Genomic DNA, 25,764 nt, shown 5'->3' with positions numbered 1-25,764 from the left:
GCCTGATATTGTGTATAAGAGGTCATACAATAAGTTTTGTAGTGATTCCTATGTTGTTGATGTAAAGAATATATGTTGGTCTGTGGTGTGTAATGAGGAGCAATCAGACACTGCACTTGACACATTTATGAAATTGCTTATTCCAGTTACTAATAAGCATGCACCCATTAAGAAAATAACTGTAAAAACTGTTAAATCCCCGTGGATTAATGAGGAATTGAAAAATGGTATGGTTGAGAGGGATGAGGTAAAAGGAATAGCAAATAAGTCTGGCTGCACAACCGATTGGCAAACATATTGCAAATTGAGAAATCATGTGACTAAACTGAATGAAAATAAGAAGAAACTACACTATGAAACAAAGACAAATGACATAAAGAATTATAGTAAAAAGCTTTGGAGCACCTTAAATGAAATTTTGGAGGAAAAGGCAAACTCAGCTCCATCATTCATTGAATCAGATGGCTCATTCATCACAAAACCCACTGATATTGCCAACTACTTTAATGATTTTTTTTTATTGGCAAGATTAGCAAACTTAGGCATGACATGCCAGCAACAATTGCTGACACTACACATCCAAGTATATCTGACCAAATTATGAAAGACAATCATTGTCATTTTGAATTCCGTAAAGTGAGTGTGGAAGAGGTGAAAATATGAGTGTTGTCTATCAACAATGACAAGCCACCGGGGTCTGACAACTTGGATGGAAAATTACTGAGGATAATAGCGGACGATATTGCCACTCCTATTTGCCATATTTTCAATTTAAGCCTTCTAGAATGTGTGTGCCCCCAGGCTTGGAGGGAAGCAAAAGTCATTCCGCTACCTGAAAATAGTAAAGCCCCCTTTACTGGCTCAAATAGCCAACCAATTAGCCTGTTACCAACCCTTAGTAAACTATTGGAAAAAATGGTGTTTGACCAGATACAATGCTATTTTACAGTAAACAAATTGACAACAAACTTTCAGCAATCTTATAAAGAAGGACAATCAACAAGCACAGCACTTACACAAATGACTGATGATTGGCTGAGAGAAATTGATGATAAAAAGATTGTGGGGGCTGTTTTGTTAGACTTCAGTGCGGCTTTTGACATTCTCGATCATAGTCTGCTGCTGGAAAAATGTATGTGTTATGGCTTTACTCCACCTGCTATATTGTGGATACAGAGTTACCTGTCTAACAGAACACAGAGGGTGTTCTTTAATGGAAGCCTCTCCAACATAATCCAGGTAGAATCAGGAATTCCCCAGGGCAGCTGTCTAGGCCCATTACTTTTTTCAATCTTTACTAATGACATGCCACTGGCTTTGAGTAATGCCAGAGTGTCTATGTATGCGGATGACTCAAGACTATACATGTCAGCTACTACAGCAACTGAAATGACTGCAACACTTAACAAAGAGTTGCAGTTAGTTTCAGAGTGGGTGGAAAGGAATAAGTTAGTCCTAAATATTTCTAAACTAAAAGCATTGCATTTGGGACAAATGAACCCTAAACCTCAATTAAATCTTGTAATAAATAATGTGGAAATTGAGCAAGATGAGGTGACTAAACTGCCTGGAGTAACCCTTGACTGTAAACTGTCATGGTCAAAACATATTGATACAACAGTAGCTAAGATGGGGAGAAGTCTGTCCATAATAAAGGGCTGCTCTACCTTCTTAACAGCACTATCAACAAGGCAGGTCCTACAGGCCCTAGTTTTGTCACACCTGGACTACTGTTCAGTCGTGTGGTCAGGTGCCACATAAAAGGACTTGCAATTGGCTCAGAACAGGGCAGCACGGCTGGCCCTTGGATGTACACAGAGAGCTAATATTAATAATATGCATGTCGATCTCTCCTGGCTCAAAGTGGAGGAGAGATTGACTTCATCACTATTTGTGTTTATGAGAGGTGTTGACATGTTGGTTGCACCGAGCAGTTTGTTTGAGCTACTGGCGCACAGCTCGGTCACCCATGCATACCCCACAAGACATGCCACCAGAGGTCTCTTCACAGTCCCCAAGTCCAGAACAAACTATGGGAGGTGCACAGTACTACATAGAGCCATGACTACATGGAACTCTATTCCACATCAAGTAACTGATGCAAGTAGTACAATTAGATTTTAAAAAACAGATACAAAAACCCCTTATGGAACAGCGGGAACTGTGAAGCAACACAAACATAGGCGCAGACACATGCATACATACGCACTATACACACATGTACACATGGATTTTTGTACTGTAGATATGTGGTAGTGGTGGAGTAGGGGTCTAAGGGCACACAGTGTGTTGTGAAATCTGTGAATGTATTGTAATGTTTTTTAAATTGTATGAACTGCCTTAATTTAGCTGGAACCCAGGAAGAGTAGCTGCTGCCTATACAAATACTTATAGCCTCTGTCTCTTATGCAATATGCACCTGCACTCCGCTGGCCTCTCTTATAAAAAAACGCTTCATAGCTCTTGGAGTCCCAGGAAAAGCTAGACTAGCTTGCTGGATTTTTTGGGGCATTTCTTATACTAATAGACTATTCTATGAGGGATGCAAGCTCTTGTTTGCTGAATGTTAAATACAGCAGCCAATAGGAGTTTGAAAGAAGAGAAAACAGACGATGGTGGTTGGCTATAGCAGTTATTTATTCAGACCCATCTTCAATTTTCGTGAAGAGAGGTGAAGGCTGTCTGCATCTTATTCTAGTCCATTATTATTCAAGCATGATATTACAATTATGATGATGATAAGGACAACAAAACTAATTTCATTGAACTGTTAAAAGCAAAGACAGAATGAAGCAACAATAGAGAGAGAAAGCGTAATACGCATGTCGTACAACATTCGGGAAAATATTATGAAAGGTATATATGAGTGAGCCTACTAAATATAAAAATGTAAAATAGGTCCTATTATATTTCAAAATTAAAATCAAATTTGCTAGCCTATAATTGTAACTTTGTAGGCCGCATGTCCTGGACCAGCATTGCATGTTCTCTCCATCCTTCATGGTTTGAACAAGGTGCGTAATTCCAGTATAATACAGTATAAAACAATACAGTACAGTAATACAGTCCACACTCAAAAAGATTAGCCTACTGAAGCTTGTTTCATTTATTTACCCAGGAGAGCATAGCTACATCTACGGCTTTTATGTTTTTCTGTAGTGCGTAATGTGCTATCCATGTGCTGGATAACGGCACAACACTGCCGATTTTGCAGGTTTTCCTACTTACAAAGCATGTAGAGGTCTGTAATTTATCATAGGTACACTTCAACTGTGAGAGACGGAATCTAAAACAAAAATCCAGAAAATCACATTGTATGATTTTTAAGTAATTACTTTGCATTTTATTGCATGACATAAGTATTTGATCACTTACCAACCAGTAAGAATTCCAGCTCTCACAGACCTGTTAGTTTTTCTTTAAGAAGCCCTCCTGTTCTCCACTCATTACCTGTATTAACTGCACCTGTTTGAACTCGTTACCTGTATAAAAGACACCTGTCCACACACTCAATCAAACAGACTCCAACCTCTCCACAATGGCCAAGACCAGAGAGCTGTGTAAGGACATCAGGGATAAAATTGTAGACCTGCACAAGGCTGGGATGGGCTACAGGACAATAGGCAAGCAGCTTGGTGAGAAGGCAACAACTGTTGGTGCAATTATTCGAAAATGGAAGAAGTTCAAGATGACGGTCAATCACCCTCGGTCTGGGGCTCCATGCAAGATCTCACCTCGTGGTGCATCAATGATCACGAGGAAGGTGAGGGATCAGCCCAGAACTACACGGCAGGACCTGGTCAATGACCTGAAAAGAGCTGGGACCACAGTCTCAAAGAAAACCATTAGTAACACACTACGCCGTCATGGATTAAAATCCTGCAGCGCACGCAAGGTCCCCCTGCTCAAGCCAGCGCATGTCCAGGCCCATCTGAAGTTTGCCAATGACCATCTGGATGATCCAGAGGAGGAATGGGAGAAGGTCATGTGGTCTGATGAGACAAAAATAGAGCTTTTTGGTCTAAACTCCACTCGCCGTGTTTGGAGGAAGAAGAAGGATGAGTACAACCCCAAGAACACCATCTCAACCGTGAAGCATGGAGGTGGAAACATCATTCTTTGGGGATGCTTTTCTGCAAAGGGGACAGTACGACTGCACCTTATTGAGGGGAGGATGGATGGGGCCATGTATCGCAAGATCTTGGCTAACAATCTCCTTCCCTCAGTAAGAGCATTGAAGATGGGTCGTGGCTGGGTCTTCCAGCATGACAACGACCTGAAACACACAGCCAGGACAACTAAGGAGTGGCTCCGTAAGAACCATCTCAAGGTCCTGGAGTGGCCTAGCCAGTCTCCAGACCTGAACCCAATAGAAAATCTTTGGAGGGAGCTGAAAGTCCGTATTGCCCAGCGACAGCCCCGAAACCTGAAGGATCTGGAGAAGGTCTGTATGGAGGAGTGGGCCAAAATCCCTGCTGCAGTGTGTGCAAACCTGGTCAAGACCTACAGGAAACGTATGATCTCTGTAATTGCAAACAAAGGTTTCTGTACCAAATATTAAGTTCTGCTTTTCTGATGTACTAGCCTTCTGCACAATCTCATCCACAACAATAATTTAAAAAAGCATCTCTAAACAAAAAATGTTGCACTCTGAAAAAGCTGTTAAATGTAACATTAAAAGCCATTGGTTGGACAATTAGGCTATGGTGCCTTTTTGAATACCTGAGTCATTTATCTCATAATATAGGCCTAATGATTGGGTTACAAACATTAATTTATAGTGGCGAGGCAATTATCTTCTTTACGCTGATGTTTCTCAAATGTTGGATGTCGCTTGCTTTTTTCTCCAATTGATTTTTATTAGGCCGGAAATGGATTACCTTTGCTGTCTATCGTACTTTACACTCAGAGATCTAAATCTACATGTAGAAAACTTTCCTCTGCGGGTAAATTTGGTCTTTACGCCTTTCTTTCGTGGGCAGAATTTGACTTTGCCAGAAATGCTGCGTGTAGCCACAGAACACATAGCCTCTATCTAGTAGGCCTAGTTCGATAATCCAAAGGAGAACGTCATAATAACAGGTGAGTCGGTAGGTCACAATGCCCGTGTGGCAGGTGTGCGTGCGATAAGAGAAGGGTGAACGTTCAGAACATCTGTCAGTCAACTCTATTGGTGACATTTCTATCTGCTACGTTCAGTAGGCTACGTTCACCCTGAACGCAACCCAGAGAAATGAATTTGGAAAGTGTGTGATTATTTCGGACATGAAATGCTACATACATACTCAAACAACAATACAAATCCTTGCGAAATCCAAGAGAGGGAAATGTTGCACATATAGTAAGGTTTATTTGATCTAGGGCCAGCGGTTAGACAGGCAAGTCAGCAACCGAAGGGTTGCCAGTTTGAATCCCAGGTCAGACGGTACAAATCTGTAAGGAAGTGAGCTGGCAACCGGAGGGTTGCTGGTATCAAATCCTAGATGCCATTGCCTGCCGTTGTACCCTTGAGCAAGGCACTTCATATATGCAAATACATCCAGTGTATTTATGTAAATTAGGCACATATCATTTTCTTTATTTTAACACAAAATATTACAAAAATACATGCTACAATAAGAAAATGTATATATGAGTGCATTTTTAAAAAAAATGACATTTACTGAATTCCCACCAATTGTTTTGGAAAACATTTTAACAATTTCTATGACTGTTGCTAGTGTGTGTGTGTGCGTGTAGATCTCCTTGAAGTATTGCCTATTCTATGTATGGGCTATGACCTGCTGAGACTGAGGTAATTTCCCTCTCTCACTCACAGCGTTTTACCACTGATACTCCTTCACTTGCTCATAAATACTTAAAGTCTTCAGTGCTCCAGGTTTTAAATGATTTCCCCAAAATTAAGTTTCTGAGCTTCGAGTTATCCATCATGGCCAATTACACTGCTTCCAGACAGGGTTTATCTTTACCATTTTATTACATTAATACCCTTTCCTCCTTGCTGGAAAGATCACTTTAAATTAATTATAAACCATATACATTAAATTAGCCTTTTTAATCCAGAACCTAACACCAGTGTTTCCTAGAAAAAAGTGCTGTTTTACTGTGCTACCCTTTCAAATAGCTGTGGCAGGCAGGCCAATAAATGCAGCCTAGTTTCATTAGACGTAACATAGTCAATCCGGGACACTCAAATTAGTATGATATGTTACGTTTGGTATGGTTACATAAGACCGAAGGTTACTTAAGTCAAAAACGAAAGTAGGGTGTTTCGTTGGGGTGGATGCATGGGTGTACCTCCCGAGTGGCGGTGCACTAGAGATCCTGGTTCGAATCCAGGCTCTGTCGTAGCCGGCCGTGACCGGGAGACCCATGGGGCGGTGCACAATTGGCTCAGTGTCCAGGGTAGGGGAGGGAATGGCCGGCAGGGATGTAGCTCAGTTGGTAGAGCATGGCGTTTGCAATGCCAGGGTTGTGGGTTTGATTCCCACGGGGGGCCAGTATGAAAAAAATCAAAATAATAATGTATTCACTAACTGTAAGTCGCTCTGGATAAGAGCGTCTGCTAAATGACTAAAATATAAAATGTGTATTAACACGAACGTCTAGCAACCAGAAGGTTGCATGCTCTAATCTCATCACAGACAACTTTAGCATTTTAGCTAACTTGCACCTTTGCAAGTACTTGCTACTTTTTAGTTACTTTGCAACTACTTAGCATGTTAGCTAACCCTTCCCCTAACCCTAACTCCTAACCTAACCTTAACCCATAACCCCTGGTCTAGCTAACATTAGCCACCTAGCTATGTAGCTAACGTTAGCCACAACAAATTGGAATTCTTAACATATTGTACGAAATGCAATTCGTAACATATCATACAAATGTGACTCGTTTCAGGAAACTAGGCATATGTTGCACGTCACTACTTCACAGGAGAGCCATTTGAACGTACACTTTTTTATTAAATCAAAATGCATTTTTTGGCAGAAATGCCTTCTGGAACATGTGAACTTTCATGTGCCTTAATAAAAAACTTGTATGCCATCTGTAAATACGAATGAAATTGTTAAATTACGAGCCTAGTTAGTTTAGCCACAGAAAAAGACAGCAACCTTCCTACTAGCCATGATTGGCTGAGACAATGAGTGGACTGGACATGCCGAAAGATGAGTTCAGATTGGTCTGCCATGTTGCACGCTTCTGTCTATTTGAGCTGGTCAGTATGTGTAGGTAATCCTGTCTAGCACGGCTTTTTTTGAAATATATCGCAAAGTAGAACTGCATAAGTGTTGCTCTCCACTTTCTGGAGGACCGAGTTTTGAAATCAGTGGAATTAGAGTATGATAGCTAAGGAGATGGAGAAAACACCTGTCTACGGATTACATCTTCAAATTAAGGGCAAACATGGCATCCGTGACAGAGAGTGAGAAGCGTCCGTCCATCTATACAGGTAAGATAGTCTACCTAGCAAAATTATCATATATTGCAAATGTCTAATTTAGTCTGAAAATAGTTTTCATTTCAAGTTAAAGTGTACTGTTAGCTAACTAGCTAACGTTAGCTGGCTGGCTCGCTAGCTAACGTTATGTGTATGATCTGTGTAGTAATATAATTTGTTTCTCAGAGCCATTTGCTTTGCTAGTTATAGCCTAATGTTAGCTGGCTAACATTGAACCTGGTTGGTTAGCTACCTGCAGATTCATGCAGGGTAGTAACGTCATGAGTTGGGATTATGGTTAATTGTTTAGCTAGCTAGTTACATGTCTTAACAAAAGACTCCACTAAGCAAGTAACATTGAACCTGGTTGGTTAACTACCTGCAGATTCATGCAGGGTAGTAACATCATGAGTTGGGATTATGGTTCATTGTTTAGCTAGCTAGCTAGCTAGCTACATGTCTTAACAAAAAAATCCAGTATGCAAGTAACCATTTCAATAGAATGTTAATGATGCCACTGCGGAAACTGTTGATAGACGTAGCTGGTAAATTCGCTCTGGCTATCTACTCTGATTTCAAAGCACTCTCGTCTGAGTGTGCCAGAGCGCAGAATAACTGACGAATTTATGAACACTCAACACCCGTTGAATATGGCCGGTGTCAGCAAACGTTGGCAAAAAAGCGTAAAACGTTGCCAGCAGCACACTTGCCATCACCAACGCTCTGGATAACATAAAAACAGCCTAACCAGCTCTGCTAGGGCAAGTAAAATGGTCAGTGAGCTGTTCTCTCATTTGTGTCTGGAAGTAGCTAGCAAGCTAGCCAACGTTAGCCAGTTAGCTTTGGTGCTTGACTGCTGTTGTTAGGACAGAACGCTCAGATTGGGTGGGGCTAAAGCTTAAGAGGGTGTAAACGATGCTGAATGTGTGTAGACAAAAAGGGCTCTACAGTAGTAGTACCAAAACATTCAAAGGCCATTTTCTCAAAAGTGAGGTTACAAGTTTATCAACTTTCAAAGCAAAATTATTTTCCCATTGTTCCTCAACTATAGTGTATGATATACCATTTTCTAGCTCGGTCTCTACTTTTATCCAATGTAAAAAACACAATTTCAAATTTTGCTACATAAGACCGATTTGAGCTGGTCGGTCACAAATTGTAATTCGTAACATATCATACGAAATGGATGATAGACATCCACAAATTAATACATACCATACGAAATGTAACACATCTTACTAATTGGAGTGTCCCGGATTGACATTTACCACTGAACAAGTTTCAAGTTTTATTAGTCGTACGTACAGGATACACATGGTATACCCCGTCTAATGAAACGCTTACTTGCAGGTTCCTTCTCAACAATGCAACAACAATAAGAAATTATAAAAGACACGGATACGAACATAAAGTAAATGGCTCAGTAGAATATAATCTTTTTTTTAGCATACAGTGCCGTCGGAAAGTATTCAGACACTTTGACCTTTTCCACATTTTGTTACTTTACAGCCTTATTCTAAAATGGATTAAATATTATTTTTTTCACAGCAATCTACACACAACACCCCATAATGACAAAGTGAAAACAAAAATAACTTATTTACATAAGTATTCAGACCCTTTGCAATGAGACTCGAAATTGAGCTCAGGTGTTTCCATTGATCATCCTTGAGATGTTTCTACAACTTGATTGGAGTCCACCTGTGGTAAATTAAATTGATTAGATATGTTTTGGAATGGCACACACCTGTCTATATAAGGTCCCACAGTTGACAGTGCATGTCAGAGCAAAAACCAAGCCATGAGGTCGAAGGAATTGTCCGTAGAGCTACGAGACAGGATTGTGTCGAGGCACAGATCTGGGAAGGGTACCAAAACATTTCTGCAGCTTTGAAGGTCCCAAAGAACACAGTTGCCTCCATCATTCTTAAATGGAAGAAGTTTGGAACCACCAAGACTCTTCCTGGTGCTGGCTGTCCACCAAACTGAGCAATCAGGGGAGAAGGGCCTTAGTCAGGGAGGTGACCAAGAACCCGATGGTCACTCTGACAGAGCTCTAGAGTTCCTCTGTGGAGATGGGAGAACCTTCCAGAAGGACAACCATCTCTGCAGCACTCCACCAATCAGGCCTTTATGGTAGAGTAGCCAGACGGAAGCCACTCCTCAGTAAAAGGCACATGATAGCCCGCTTGGAGTTTGCCAAAAGGCACCTAAAGACTCTCAGACCATGAGAAACAAGATTCTCTGGTCTGATGAAAACCAAGATTGAACTCTTTGGCCTGAATGCCAAGCATCACGTCTGGAGGAAACCTGGCACCATCCTTAAGTTGAAGCATGGATGTGGCAGCATCATGCTGTGGGGATGTTTTTCAGCGGCAGGGACTGGGACACTAGTCAGGATCCAGGCAAAGCTGAACGGAGCAAAGTACAGAGAGATCTTTCATGAAAACCTGCTCCAGAGCACTCAGGACCTCAGACTGGGGCGAAGGTTCACCTTCCAACAGGACAACGACCCTAAGCACACAGCCAAGACAACGCAGGAGTGGCTTTGGGACAAGTCTCTGAATGTCCTTGAGTGGCCCAGCCAGAGCCTGGACTTGAACCTGATCGAACATCTCTGGAGAGATAACTTATGTAAATATGTATTTTTTATATGTTAGCAAAAATGTCTAAAAACCTGTTTTTGCTTTGTCGATATGGGGTATTGTGTGTAGATTGATGAGGGGAAAAAACTATTTAATCCATTTTAGAATAAGGCTGTAACGTAACAAAATGTGATTGTTATTCTGGGTACAACATCATCAACACATTTCCTACTGAAGCCTGTGACTGACAATGTATATTCCTCAATGTTGATGGATGACTCTTGATTGAAACATATTCCAATCAGTATTCTCAAAACAGTCCTGCAGCATTGAGTCACACATATGGACACGTGGATATGTGAACAGTGGACACATGTAACGTGAGATACTGTCCCTACTGGCCAATGAATGTCTTTTCTGCTATCACATAGAAACCTCCTCTAATTCCCTGTCACCTCCAGTGTTGAGCTCCTAATCTGTTGGCACGGCTTGGCTCAGAGTGACTGGCAGTGGTGCAGTGGGCAGCAGCGTGTGCCAGTTAGCCCCTGGGAGTGCTCATTGACACAGCATGGCCCTTCTCCAGCCCCCAGCCCCTCTGCTGATCTTGGCACCAGGTGGACAGGATATCCAGTCCTCCACCGGAGGTCCAGCTATAGCCGCAAACTGGCTCATCTCACTGGGTCTCTCTCACTCTCTCGCTCTGGCTCCAACCTCTCTCTTTTCTCTCTTTTCTCTCTCTACCCCTCTCTGCACAGCCCCAGTGCCTTCAAAAATAACTGCCTCTCTGTCTGTTTGCCTGCTCTGTCCTGAAGCCTGGAAGTAGAATCTTTCTTCCTCTCTTGTGCTAAAAGACGGACATTGGCAATGGGATTTCTTCACTCGGGGACAGGTGACAATGACAAAGTGCTGTTTTTCAGAGAACATGCATCTTTCACTGTCTGCCCTTAAGAAGCAGCATCACTAGCCTGGTCTTTCACTGGAAATATCAGAGTAATTTTGTCTGTGTAGAATACAGAGTAGTGACAGGGAGGGAAAGTCCTGTCTGCATCGCACAGATCTGCCATTATTTATTGACCATGAATCTCTGGGAGCCTGTCTCGGGCATAGTGTCTGGTAGGAGGGACACAGAGGGGAGGTTGGATTTAAGGTAGACACAATGTACCCAGACAAGGGCCCAGCTCACCTGGGAAATACCACTCTTATCTCCACACTGATGGAAATGCATGGCCATTTAGAGCAAGGGGGGGCAAAGTACGGCCATATCCGGCCCACCGGGCACTTCAATCCGGCCCACGAGACATTTTTTAAATGTATTAAATATTATTATATTTGAGTTACGATTTGTGGACTAAAATTACTCATTACATGATATACAAACAACCTCCAATAGATGGCGCTGTAGCCTGGCAGCGCGCTCTGTATTTGGGCCTACAGTCAGATTCAGAATGCTCTGTCATCATAGCCACTTCATTGCTTGACGACTTTTGACGTGAAAAATGAGTGCTGCGAAAATGCGAAAATTGGACTCGAATGTCGTGTGTTTAAAGAAGAATGGACAGCAAAATACTTTTGAAAGAGTGTATGGTGGAGACTGCTGGTATACTTTGTCCTGAGAGTAAAAGCCAATTTGAGAAAATTCGCTTATCATGCAGAACCATCACCAGGCGCGTGGAAGTGATAGGTGAGGAGTTAATCTCTGAGTTGAAGAAAAAAGCAGATGGCTTCAACTTTTTTCTATAGCACTGGATGAGAGTACTGACATCAGAGACACCGCTCAACTTTTAATTTTTGTCCGAGGAATAAATGAGAACTTTTAAATAACAGAGGAACTTCTTGCGATGGAATAAATGATGGAAATAACCAGGGGCTCTGACTTATATGACAGGGTGTCTGCCTGCTTGGAAAAAAGGAATCTGCCGTGGAGCAAACTGACAAACGTCACAACAGATGGATCACCAAATCTAACCTGTAAAAACATTGGCCTACTAAAAAGATTACAAGACAAAGTAAAAGAAGAAAGCCCTAACTTGGAGGAATTTATATTTCTTCACTGTATTATTAATCAGGAAGCCCTGTGTAAAAGTGTGTTAAAGCTGGAAAATTTTGTCAAAGTGGTTGTAAAATTTGTCAACTTAATATGGGCAAGTGGGCTTAACCATTGTCAGTTCATTCAGCTGTTCAATGACACAGAGGCAGAGCACCAGGACGTGTTGTACCATTCAAATGTGCGCTGGCTAAACCTGGGAAAAGTATTTTGCCGTGTGTGGAAACTGAGATGGGTGATAGGTATGTTCCTTGATACGGTTGGTAAAGCTGACGACTTCTCCGAGTTGAAAGACATAGACTGGCTGGGCGACTTTGGTTTCGGTGTGGACATATTAGGGCATCTGAACGATCTAAATGTGAAACTGCAGGGAAATTGTGTTTTTGTGCATGAACTGTAATCCAAACTTATGTTGTTCTCCAGACAAATGAGCAGCCGGTCTCTCGCTCATTTTCCGACACTGGCCGCAATGAAGGCGCCCACATCGCAGTGCCGCACTGAGACATACAGTAGCACTTTGATCGACCTGCATGCTGAGTTTTCCCACCGCTTCTCAGACTTCACCAAGATTGAGACTGAGCTGGAGCTTGTATCATGCCCGTCTTTCGGCAGTGAGAAAGCACCACCAGACACATAATTGGAGCTCATCGACATCCAATGTGACAGAGCTTTGAAGGAGAAGTACAAAACAGCAACAATAGACCAGTTCTATGGCTCACTGAATGAAACAAAGTTTCCAAACATTAAAAAGAACACCCAAAGGATGCTTGTTTTATTCGGGCCACATATGTGTGTGAACAAATGTTCTCAGTCATGAATTACAACAAATCCCATCACAGGTCAAATTTAACAAATTACCACTTGTCAGCTGTTCTGAGAATCTCTACATCAAAGATGACACCAGACTTTGATGCCCTTGCCAAGAGAGGTGACCAGACCCATTGTTCACATTAAGACTCAAATAAACGTGACTGGGGTAGGCAAGGATTATGCTTTTTCATGGTGATGGTTATGCAGTGATAATTATCCAGCAATGCACTTGGATACAGGTAATAACTAATCAGTCAGATTTGGGCTGAGTTGAATGGATAACTGTAAATATGGCTCACAATGGAGATGAGAATTGTTCCTTAATATGCTTTCAAGAACAGACCATTCCAAATTAAACAGATGCTCTTACCATATGTTTCACTCAAATTTTGCATGTCTCCAGTCATACAATATATATATATATTTAAGTTTGCATATTGCGACTAAGTTTGATTGTACTTTACAAGGGTAGAGATGCAGGATCTGTGTGTGTGTTTGACTGTGTTTGTGATGTTATAAATTATATCAATTTTGTGGAAAATGTGTGAACAATGTGTTCACAAAAAACAAGGGTAGAGATGGTACAAGGGTAGAATTGTTCTGCAAGCATATGTACACCTACAGTACACTAGTAGTTGCGTGTCAATGTGAAAACGAATAAAGGCTTCACATGTTTTGTCACACATTTAGTATGTGGCCCTTCACTTGGTTTCAAAAACTCAATGTGGCCCTTGAGCCAAAAGGTTTGCCCACCCCTGATTTAGAGGGAGGGGGATCACTGGAGCCTACTGTCATATCACTGGGGAATGGATGGCAGTGTGAATGAATGACTGACATAGGGGTCATGAGATGTAAAGGTGATATTACGGATCCGACCCGCACCCCGTTACCACCTACTTCATCCCTGTCAGAAGAGTGAGAAAAATAAAAACCCAGTAGCGTATGAATATTGTCATGGAAATCAGATGAAGCCATCATCATCATCCCGCAAGCAATCATCTTTTGAGCTGTGAATGAGGAGGGATGAGGAGGAGGTCTGTGGCCTCCAGATGGTGTGGATACAGCCCCACTGAAGCCCTCTGAGAGCCACAAGATGAGGTCACACAGCCAGCCAGCATGAAGGTGGCTGGAATACAACACAACAGAACAGTCTGCTCCAAGAAGGATGAGGCACACTGAACACAGAGATCTGGCTGGGAAATATCTTTATATCTCTAATTAAAGAGATCATAAAAAGTGGAATCAACATTATAGTTTGAGTTCTATGGCTTCAACATACTGCTCAGCTCTAAAAACTGCCAAATACAGACCGTACTTGTTTGTGAAGCTAAGTAAATATGGCCATGTGTTGAGTGGTGCCACAAGGCAAACACAAGCGCTGTGTCATTCTAGAGCACTGATTTCTCACACTGTTGTTTGAGTTTAGATGAAACTTTTGTTGGTCAATTCAACAAATGCTCAGACAAACATTGTCACAAATCAGTAGTATGTGTGTGTGGATGTGTAATATTGTGTTATTTGTGCCTGATTGGAACGGTGCCCTCTGCTGACTCAGATAGAGTATAACACCAAGTAGAAAGCACTTCTCAGCGACTTCACAGTCCAGTCTGTCACAGAGTAGGAGGGGTAGGCAACTATATTCAGCCTCTGGCCCATTCTTTTTTTGTAATATCTGTTTTTAAACAAAAACATACATAGACAAAAACAATAGACCACTTAACATTTACATACATTTCCACAAATATTAATGAAATCACAGGTGCTCAGACCCACATGTTCCCACTGTATCCACACCCAATGTTGTTTCTAATGCTTGTAAGAATCTGGCCCCATATGATTTCAAATTGTGTTATGTTGTTTCTGTCTGTAGACAGATTTTTTCAATATTTAAATAATGTCGGAGCGGATGGTCAGGGGGCGGAACATAATTATAATTTGTACACTGCAAATTGACTACAACTAAGCCCAATAAGAGATTGTATTTGAAAATAACAATCATTTCATACTTTGATTACATTGAGACACGATCACATATGTCTTTTTTTAATTTGAGGGAATACTTGGGAACAGACTTCCTAAATTAAACTCATTTTTATCTGAATTCCTGTCAATTTTACAGTTTTTTTTTAACCTAATATTGATGTAATTTTTTTACGAAAGACTTTTGGGAGGGGCAAAAACAATCACTTGCAAGCCAGTTTTGTCCCACGGGCCGCCTGTTGCCAACCCCTGCCATAGAGGTTTGAAGAGAACTAATACATTTGAATACATGTCCTTCTCTGATTTGCATTTCATGACATTCTGCTTTGTCTCTGCATTCCACCCCCTCCTCTCCGCCTCTCTCTGGTGTCAGGTCTAACTGGCTGAAGCCGTGCTGTGGGCGGAGGGCAGCCCCATGGCAGGTGTGCCTGCTGAGCGCAGGCTTTAACTGTTTCCTGGTGGCCTGTGTCATCCTGGTGGTGGTGCTGCTGTGTCTGGAGCTGCTCATCGACACCAAGCTCCTGCAGTGTGAGTGACCCTGGACCTGTCTCTGTATTAGAACCTGGATCTTCTGGACTTGTTTTCATGTAATGACAATTTGAAAGGGCTAGCTTGTGATACACTTCTGCAACTTAAACTGTCACAAAAATTGTGATTTGACCCCTAGTGAAGTTAAGACATACAAAACAGCCGTGGTAAAGTATGTTGGAATATACAATAATGCACATCTGCTGTTATGGATGTAGCTAATATTGGCCCTAGGCCTGTTGTATAATACATTACCTATGATAATGCTGTGACAGTGACAGGTCCAGGACCTGGGGCTGTGATCTCTCCTCTCTATGATATCAGCCTCATTAGTAAACACAGTGTCAGGTGGTCTAATGCCACTGTGACCAATCTCACATGGAGATGACCTCATCTGCATCCTCTGGCTCTGGGGAGGGAGGTGTCCTCATCTATCATGGGGATAAGGTCAGGAGTCACCACCTCTATGGTGTCACAAGCTCTATGAAGGATGATACTGTAGGACCTCCATCATGTGAATGTGAATGTATCTTAATGCATTCAAATCTTTACAAGTCGCCGGAGGCAGATTTAAGAGACGGGACGGTTGGGAGGGAAAGACAAATGCATAGAGGGAGATTAATGGACAAATAAATGGGGTGATAAAGGTTGCCTGTCTGCTGGGTGAATGTAAGGAGAGAGGGAGGGATGGAGGAAGATGAATGGACTGATGGACAGATCAGTGAACACAGCAAACAAAGACAGATGGGAAGGGAGGTGGCGCGTGAAGAGGAAGAGGAATGCTGTAGTTGACAGCCCAATGCAGTATGATGCTGGCCACAATTAGACGGATGAATAGACAGGCATTCAGACAAACCTGTGCTTGTGAGCTTGCTTCTTGCGTGTGTATGTATGTGTCTTTGCCTGTATGTCTGTGATTGTGTGTCCGTCTCCAGTATTTAACGAAGTATCTGAACCTTGAGTAAACTAGTCATCTCTAAACATTGTCTATGCTGTGCTGTCTTCACAGTTAACAACGCTTTGCAGTTTGCCAGCATCGTCCACTGGATCAGCCTGGTCATTCTATCTGTGTTCTTCGCTGAGGTGAGCCCCTCTCCGTTCTCTCTCCCCCACAGTGGCAGTAGGCTCACTTACAGCTGATGCAGCCGAGGGTTGATTTAATGCTATAGTGTGCAGTATGAGACAAAGGTGAGCTAGAGAGGTGCAGTGGTTTATCCTGATTACAACACCCTATTAAAGCCTGCCCTTTCCCCCATCAACACATTATCGACTTATTAGGGTTTCGTGAGGTCCAGCAAAGTCCGAGCAATATTATTTATTTATTTTAAATAATAATAGAGAAAAAGCTAGGAATAAAGAGGAGAGGAGTGCAGTAGATTTCTGCAGCCGCTGCTGAGTCAGCTCTAGCTAGTGCAGGGTGCAGTGTGCATCTCTAACTGTTTGGATGAAATCCGACCGCTGTGGTAGTGAACTGTATTAATATAATGTAATTGATGAATTACCTGTGGATAGACAAAAGAAAACTGAATCACAACTGCAATTCACTTTTACTGAGACATTAAGACTTTTAGGGGGATGTTTACAACTAAAGGAAATATGAATTATATCGCTATGGTTCTCTCCCCCACTCTATCCATCTCCCTTTTTTCCCTACCTCTCCCTCCCTCCCCCTCTCTCTTTCCCTCCCTCTCTCTCAGACGGTGTTCAGGATTGTGGTGGTGGGGATCTGGGATTACATCGAGAACAAAGTGGAGGTAAGCTCCCTGGAGGGCCATTAGTCCTGAGGTGGGTTTGTTCCACTGCAATGTCATTCTCCCAATGTCAGACCTCAGCCTGTGTGTGTGTGTGTGTGTGTGTGTGTGTGTGTGTGTGTGTGTGTGTGTGTGTGTGTGTGTGTGTGTGTGTGTGTGTGTGTGTGTGTGTGTGTGTGTGTGTGTGTGTGTGTGTGTGTGTAGGTGTTTGATGGTGCAGTCATAGTGCTGTCCCTGGCCCCCATGGTAGCCTCAACGGTGGCCAACGGCCCCAGCAGCCCCTGGGACGCCATTGGCCTCATCATCACCCTGCGCATCTGGAGGGTCAAGAGGATAATCGATGGTGAGGCTGGGAGGGCCACAGGGTAGAGGGGGTGGAGGGGGTGCAGTCTTCTCTGTATCATGTCCTTTACTGTCAGGTTGCACAGATGCAGCAATAATATTTCTGCAGCTCCACCCCTATGGATGACGTCATTATTCCGACTTGCTTTTTACTGAGCTTTACAGAGCATTTTTTGCCATGCATATTACGAACTGCAATCAATACTTGCTCTACAACACAATGACAAATACATACAGTTGAAGTCGGAAGTTTACATACACTTACGTTTTTCAACCACTCCACAAATTTCTTGTTAACAAACTATAGTTTTGGCAAGTCGGTTAGGACATCTACTTTGTGCATGACACAAGTAATTTTTCCAACAATTGTTTACAGACAGATTATTTCACTTATAATTCACTGTATCACAATTCCAGTGGGTCAGAAGTTTACATACACTAAGTTGACTGTGCCTTTAAACAGCTTGGAAAATTCCAGAAAATGATGTCATGGCTTTAGAAGCTTCTGATAGGCTAATTGACATCATTTGAGTCAATTGGAGGTGTACCTGTGGATGTATTTCAAGGCCTACCTTCAAACTCAGAGCCTCTTTGCTTGGCATCATGGGAAAATCAAAAGAAATCAGGCCTCAGAAAACAATTGTAGACCTCCACAAGTCTGGTTCATCCTTGGGAGCAATTTCCGAACGCATAAAGGTACTACGTTCATCTGTACAAACAATAGTATGCAAGTATAAACACCATTGGACCACGCAGCCGTCATACCGCTCAGGAGATGTCTCCTAGAGATGAACGTACTTTGGTGCGAAAAGTGCAAATCAAGCCACATCCCGCCACACCCACCAAATGGAACAAAAACGTAGGCTACCTCAAAAGTCTGTTCAAATCAAATCAAATTTAATTGGTCACATGCTTCATAAACAACAGGTGTAGACTAACATATCCCCGGACCCCACTAGAAGGGTGTTGACCCCGGAACCCATTGACCCTGAACCCCCCCCCCCACACCCAATATGCAACACAACGTTATGGCTTTGTGGCCTACTACTTTATAAAATAAAGTTCTGTCAGTGTGAATTCGTTTACCCTTACATAGCAGTCTCTTTAATAGAGACTTACATAGCAGTCTGTCCTGTGTTCTGTCCCAGCCTACGTGCTGCAGGTGAAGGTGGAGATGGAGATGGAGATCCAGCAGTATGAGAAAGCCAAGGCTGTCAGGGAGGAGCAGCTGGAGAGACTCACCCAGATCTGCCAGGAGCAGGCAGTATGTTCACACACCTCCTACCTACTGACCCTGCCTGTCATACACATCTCTAACCAGCAGAGTGCAGCAACATGCAAAGAATGAATATATGTTCACTTCCAATACATTATGTATAGATTTGAGATAACAAAACACATTCAAATTCAAAAATGTATGTGCGGAATAACCAAACCTTTAATATGACAAACACTGAGTTGAACACATAAATACATTACATATCCCTAGGAGGAGATAGTATCAGGTTCTGTATTCAGTCAATGTGTCACAACATTCCTGTTATTCCCATCCCGGGGTTTACATTCAGAAAAAGGATCCAGTCACATTTGTACACATATGTAATATAGCATAGCTTGACTGTCATTGTACAGCACTGCTGGGTCATGTTGACCGAAGACGGAAAATGTTATGTTCTAACCATGACTAGAGGGATATATATTATACAGTGCATTCGGAAAGTATTCAGACCCCTTGACTTTTTCCACATTTTGTTACATTACAGCCTTATTCTAAAATAGGTTAACCTCTTAAGGATCGGACCCTTTTTTTAAAAAATTCGCCTAAAATGACATACGCAAATCTAACTGCCTGTAGCTCAGGACCTGAAGTATGGATATGCATATTCTTGATACCATTGGAAAGGAAACACTTTGAAGTTTGTGGAAATGTGAAATTATTGTAGGAGAATATAACACATTAGATATGGTAAAAGATAATACAAACCAAAAAATATGTGTTTTCTATTTATTTTTTTGTTACATCATCTTTGAAATGCAAGCGTGGTCCTCTGTAGCTCAATTGGTAGAGCATGGCGCTTGTAACGCCAGGGTAGTGGGTTCGATCCCCGGGACCACCCATACGTAAAAATGTATGCACACATGACTGTAAGTCGCTTTGGATAAAAGTGTCTGCTAAATGGCAAAAAAAAAGAAGGAAAAAAAAGAGAAAGGCCACAATATAATATTGCAGTTTAGGTGCAATTTAGAAGTGTGTGCGCAAAGTTTCATATTGATCCAGTGAAGCATTGCAATACTGGACTATTTTGTATAAAGTCTGCCCAAATGTGTCGAATTGGTCAATTGATACATTTTCAAGTACATAACTATAGAGAACATACAAAAATTATATGGTAATACAAAATGTAAGTTTACACACTCCCAGGAATGTCATACATGATGGATCATTAGCTTATACACTAACTTTCACACATCTAGATGGCCGGGCGAGGTGAGTGTGGAGCCAGAGACAGCAGGGGTTCAAACTGTAGAACCCAGCTCCTACATTTGAATATAAAAATGGATTTTATCAAACAAAACTATGCTACATTTGATCTCTGGAACCCTTAGGATGACAAATCAGAACAAGATTACTGAATGTGAGTACATTATTTACCTTCAGAGGTGAATGTATCAAACCAGTTGCCGTGGTACGTTTTTTGTTGTTGTGCACTCTCCTCAAACAATAGCATTGTATTTTTTCACTGTAATGGCTACTGTAAATTGGACAGTGCAGATAGATTAACAAGAATTTAAGCTTTCTGCCCATATAACAGTCATGCTTACAACAGTCATGCTAATCACATTAGCGCACGTTAGCTCAACCGTCCCGTATACGGGACACCGTTCCCGTAGAGGTTAAATCTTTTTTTCCCCTCATCAATCTACACACAATACCCCATAATCACAAAGCAAAAACAGGTTTTTAGACATTTTTGCAAAAATAAATGAAATAAAAACGGAAATATCACATTTACATAAGTATTCATACCCTTTACTCAGTACTTTGTTGAAGCATCTTTGGCAGCAATTACAGCCTCAAGTATTCTTGGGTATGACGCTACAAGCTTGGCACACCTGTATTTGGGGAGTTTCTCCCATTGTTCTCTACATATCCTCTCAAGCTCTGTCAGGTTGGATGGGTCGATCAGGTTCAAGTCTGGGCTCTGGCTGGGCCACTCAAGGACATTCAGATACTTGTCCCGAAGCCACTCCTGCTTTGTCTTGGCTGTGTGCTTAGGGTCGTTGTACTGTTGGAAGGTCAACCTTCGCCCCAGTCTGAGGTCCTGATCGCTCTGGAGCAGGTTTTCATCAAGGATCTCTCTGTACTTTGCTCCGTTAATCTTTCCCTCGATCCTGACTAGTCTCCCTGAAAAACATCCCCACAGCATGATGCTGCCACCACCATGCTTAGCCTTAGGGATGGTGCTAGGTTTCCTCCAGACGTGACGCTTGGCATTCAGTCCAAAGAGTTCAATCTTGGTTTCATCAGACCAGAGAATCTTGTTTCTCATGGTCTGAGAGTCCTTTTGGTGCCTTTTGGCAAACTCCAAGCGGGCTGTCATGTGCCTTTTACTGAAGAGTGGCTTCTGTCTTGCCACTCTATCATAAAGGCCTGATTGGTGGAGCTCTGTCAGAGTGACCATCGGGTTCTTGGTCACCTCCCTGACCAAGGCCCTTCTCCCCCGATTGCTCAGTTTGGCCAGGCAGTCAGCTCTAGGAAGAGCCTTGCTGGTTCCAAACTTCTTCCCTTTAAGAATAATGGATGCCACAGGCTTCATGAGGACCTTAAATGCTGCAGAAATGTTTTGGTACCCTTCCCCAGATCTGTGCCTCGACACAATCCTGTCTCGGTCTCGGAACTCTCCGGGCTATTGCTTTGACCTCATGACTTGGTTTTTGCTCTGACATGCACTGCCAACTGTGGGACCTTATATAGACAGGTGTTTGCCTTTACAAATCATGTCCAATCAATTGAATTTACCACAGGTGGACTCCAATCAAGTTGTAGAAACATCTCAAGGATGATCAATGGAAACAGGATGCACCTGAGCTCAATTTCGAGCAAATGGTCTGAATACTTTTTTTTGATACATTTGCAAAAAAATCTAAAAATCTGTTTTCGCTTTGTCATTATGGGGTATTGTGTGTAGATTGATGAGGATTTCTATTTATTTAATCCATTTTAGAATAAGGCTGTAACATAACAAAATGGAAAAAGTCAAGTGGTCTGAATACTTTCCGAATGCACTCTATATGTAATATATGTGTTCAAAGATCTGTGTGACACAACCCAGGGTTTCTCAATAAAGGCAACACACTTAAGTAAGATACCAGTTGTGTAGCTAGTTGATTATGTACAGTGGGTGGCCTTTAGCAAAGTGGATGGATATGAGAACCAGTGCTCTTAAAGGGCATTCAGGTGTTTCTGTGTAAGGATAACACATGTACTGTATGCATCTCTCCCTCCCTCTCTCTCTCAGTTTGAGATCAGGCAGCTGCGGGCCCACCTGGCTCAGCAGGATTTGGACCTGGTAGCAGAGCGAGAGGCTGCCATGCAGATCCACCATGTGTGGGGCAAGCAGTGCAGTCTCTTTCAAGAGGTGGATGGCCTAGCCCCTAGGGGCCCCGAGCAGCGCAGTCAGGCAAAAGCCAGGGAGGCAGCGGCCCCTGGAGGTACCACACCCTGATCCTATACCCACACCACTTACTGTAGTATTACTTCAGAGCACAGCAGATTGCCTCCTCGAGATAGAACCCTATGATACTGTTTTATCTCTATGGATTGCCTGCTGGCTGTGGGTTCTAACCAAAGAGGGTCTCTCTTGAAGCCAGGGGAATAGAGAGATGTTCTTGCCATTTCAGATCAGATTTGTCAGGCAAAGTGGTTGAATAAACAGAGTGCTCTGTGCTTTGGGTCATGTAGTTGTTAAAGAGTGGACAGTTCGGTTGAAAATATGTGCTCAATTCACCTGGAACCACCCCCAAAAAACATCTAACAAACCACATCATATTCCAGGGAGGATAGAATAGTAGAGTACTGTACAAGGAAAAGACTTGGAAATTCCCCTAGAACAACAGCCTGATAGAGGCCTAGCAGTGTGGGACCTCTGATGATTCTGAGAACTCAGTGCTATGGGAGTGCTGTTTGAATGAGGACAATATCCTCTGTGTAAATATACCTGTAAAAAACACACCAAGAGATTGGTTTAATATGATGAGACACTATTGTATGATGACTATGGCATCTAACTTAGGCCGGAATTCAATCCGATCGCAGGTTAAAGGCATTGCGGCTTTTAAAGGCAATTTCCGATTGACATATGCAGCATAAATGGGATCTCCGTGAATGTGGGAACATTGCCTTTAAAAGCCGCTATAACCCGCGATCGGATTGAATCCCGGCCTTAGACTTAGAGATAATGAGGAGAACATCTGTCTTATACTGTAAACCTACTGTTTGTTTTCCATGTATCAGGAGACAGAGGGCAGGGTGACTGGCATGCTGGCATGGGGGTAGTGAACTATTGTCAAAACGTGCTTCTTTCAAATTCTGAACAAACACTCCAATGAATACAGGAGCCATAAACCTTTCAAAGGGAGATAGATCACAAGTTACAGGAGGTAGAGGAACAAAGACTGTCAGTACTGTATTCTCAGAGCTCAAAACACAGAGCCCATTCCTTAAGTAAGGACATAAATCACCATGCTTCTCTCTCTGCTATATATCTGAGGTTTCACAGCGAGGCCGTGTGTCAGACTACAGCATTTTAAGTGCTCATGTGTTATTAATCGCAGAGTGATTGTCTCTGCCGCCGCGTTTTAGGCCAAGCATTCCCTGTCCTCTTGGGACAGTCTTAAAATGAATATTTGAATTAGAATCAAATATAATCCATCTATCTATCTAGAGGGAGCAGGGGAGGTAAACTGTGACAGGTCAGGGAAGCCAGCCACAGGCCCTGCTACCCACCACCGCTCACCTCTTCTCTGGTAATTCAGGTATAATGAGCATTATAAACCTGGTAGTTTGGGTCCTGGATGTTGATTGACTGAAAGCCATAGTATATCAGACAATATACCACGGGTATGACGCAAAATTACTTGTTTACTGTTCTAATTATGTTGATAACCAGTTTATAATAGCAATAAGGCACATCAGGGGGTTGTGCTATATGGCCAATATACCACGGCTACCCAGGCACTACGCGTTGAGCCGTACATAAGAACAGCCCTTAGCCGTGGTATGTTAGACATATACTGCACCTTCTCGGGCCTTATTGCTTCATTCTACCACAGTCTGACCGCGTTCTATGTATGGTGTCTAAATCCTTCACAACCACTGCTATAACCTACAATAGGTAGGTCACTAAAAATCTGCAGCTCATAACTGAACTACAGTACAGCAGCATGCTTTTATGTTTGGGGGTTACGGTTCATCATTCTGGTCAGAAATATCTGACTGATGCATTCTGGGAAACCTTTACACAACAAACATAGGAATAGATAAGGTTACCAAACATCCAACTCATTTAATTGTTTTTGAGAGAGAGCACGTATTTTGTTTCTTATTTCTTTCAGATCATGTTGTTCAAGATGACATGAACAACTACATCAGCCAGTACTACAGTGAGGCAAGCAGTGGTAAGAATAAACAAGTCCCCACTCTCAGACACATTTGTTTCTGTCCTTTATTTCACAGTCAGTCAGCAGTATCGTGATGAGTCCAAAATGTTTTCTTGTAGATGTTGGGATCCCAGATCGAGCTCGTGTCTTCACTACTGCAGCCATAGACGTGCATCTTCCCAACAACCCCAGCCAGCTACCCTCGTCTCTGGTGAGTGCAGACGCAGTGTCCAGCCGTCTGCAGCAGACAGGCGGCTCTGTGAGCGAGGCCTCCAACACCACCATGTCCCGCTCCCGCTCCAGCGCCCGCCAGCACAGCATCAGCAGCCACACCCTGGGCTCCACCACTGACTGCAGCTCCACCGTCCGCGAGGCTTCCACCTCCACAGACTCCTACAGCGGCCAGCGCTGTTACCCCCCGCCGTACTGCAGCCCCCTGGCCCTGGGCGTGGGCACACAGCCTGGCCCCAGAGGACACCCCAGCGCCGTGGTGCAGGAGCTGCTCTCCTCGCTGTCTGAGGACTCCTGTCTGGGACAGAAGGGCCTGGACCCTGTCAACCTCAAACTGCCCAGTCCTGCTGGCTCCACCAAGACTAGCCCTGAGCTGGAGCACAGGCTCAACATCTACAACAAGAGGAACCAGGAGAGCCGGGGAGGCTTCCACACCAAGCCCCTCATCCACCTGCAGGCCAGCGAGCCCTTCATGGAGAAGTACAAGCTGTCTCAGGGAGATGCCCCCGTCAACTGTCTGCCTGAGACATAGGAAAGGGCTACAGGGGTACTGTAATGCTCAGCCAAAACTGACTCACTCATCAAAGACCCTCCTGAAACTCACTGACTAACACTAAAGACATGCACTCAGAGGCCTCCTCCACCGGCATACAGCCATCCTCCTCTTCGCCAAAAGCACCTTGGAACTGTGAATGGCGGCTCAGCCAGCACTGCACATCGTCCATAGAGGACAGGAAAAGGCTGTTTAGTGAACATGCACTGAACATCTATCAGGAATTGACACAATGAGTATATGAACAAGTCACCAAAAGAAACCAGTAATGGAGCATTAGCCCCAGCTCTTAGACAGCAGTGCTCTGCAGAAATGTGACTGGCTCTGATACTTTTACAGTGCCTTCAGAAAGTTTTCATACCCCTTGACTTTTTCCACATTTTGTTGCGTCATTGGCCTACACACAATACCCCATAATGTCAAAGTGGAATTCTGTTTTTAGACATTTTTACAAATGAATGAAAAGCTAACATTTCTTGAGTCAATAAGTATTCAACCCCTTTGTTATGGCAAGCTTAAATAAATTCAGGAGTAAAACATTTCTTAAGTTGCATGGACTCACTCTGTGTGCAATAATAGTGTTTAACATGATTTTTGAATTATTACCTAATCTCTGTACTCCACACATACAATTATCTGTAAGGTCCCGCAGTCGTGCAGTGAATTTCAAACGATTCAACCACAAAGACCAGGGAGGTTTTCCAATGCCTAGCAAAGAAGGGCACTTATTGGTAGATAAAAAATAAATAAAAAGCAGACATTGAATATCCCTTTGAACATGGTGAAGTTATTAATTACACTATGGATGGTATATCAATACACCCAGTCACTACAAAGATAC

At 42.8% G+C, this 25,764-nt stretch overlaps 1 protein-coding gene across 1 annotated transcript in view; it reads left to right on the top strand.

Annotated features, from left to right (window-relative positions):
- LOC311137511 (transmembrane protein 266-like) overlaps window positions 1–25,759 on the top strand; it is a gene marked incomplete at its 5' end in the record, with an annotated part of 89,312 nt that extends 63,553 nt beyond the window's left edge. The window contains 8 exons of the mRNA XM_084172039.1: window positions 15,232–15,386; window positions 16,396–16,469; window positions 17,084–17,140; window positions 17,342–17,480; window positions 18,628–18,743; window positions 22,000–22,192; window positions 24,095–24,157; window positions 24,259–25,759. Coding sequence (XP_084028165.1) covers window positions 15,232–15,386; window positions 16,396–16,469; window positions 17,084–17,140; window positions 17,342–17,480; window positions 18,628–18,743; window positions 22,000–22,192; window positions 24,095–24,157; window positions 24,259–24,902 — 1,441 coding nt within the window. The 3' untranslated portion in view covers window positions 24,903–25,759. The remainder of the gene's footprint in view (window positions 1–15,231; window positions 15,387–16,395; window positions 16,470–17,083; window positions 17,141–17,341; window positions 17,481–18,627; window positions 18,744–21,999; window positions 22,193–24,094; window positions 24,158–24,258) is intronic.
- Window positions 25,760–25,764: the final 5 nt, after the last annotated feature.

The sequence above is a fragment of the Coregonus lavaretus genome (assembly GCF_964263955.1).
Source record: "Coregonus lavaretus genome assembly, chromosome: 11".
Taxonomy (NCBI): domain Eukaryota; kingdom Metazoa; phylum Chordata; class Actinopteri; order Salmoniformes; family Salmonidae; genus Coregonus; species Coregonus lavaretus.
Note: the sequence above shows the minus strand (reverse complement) of the source record. Positions and strands in the feature narration are given on the sequence as shown.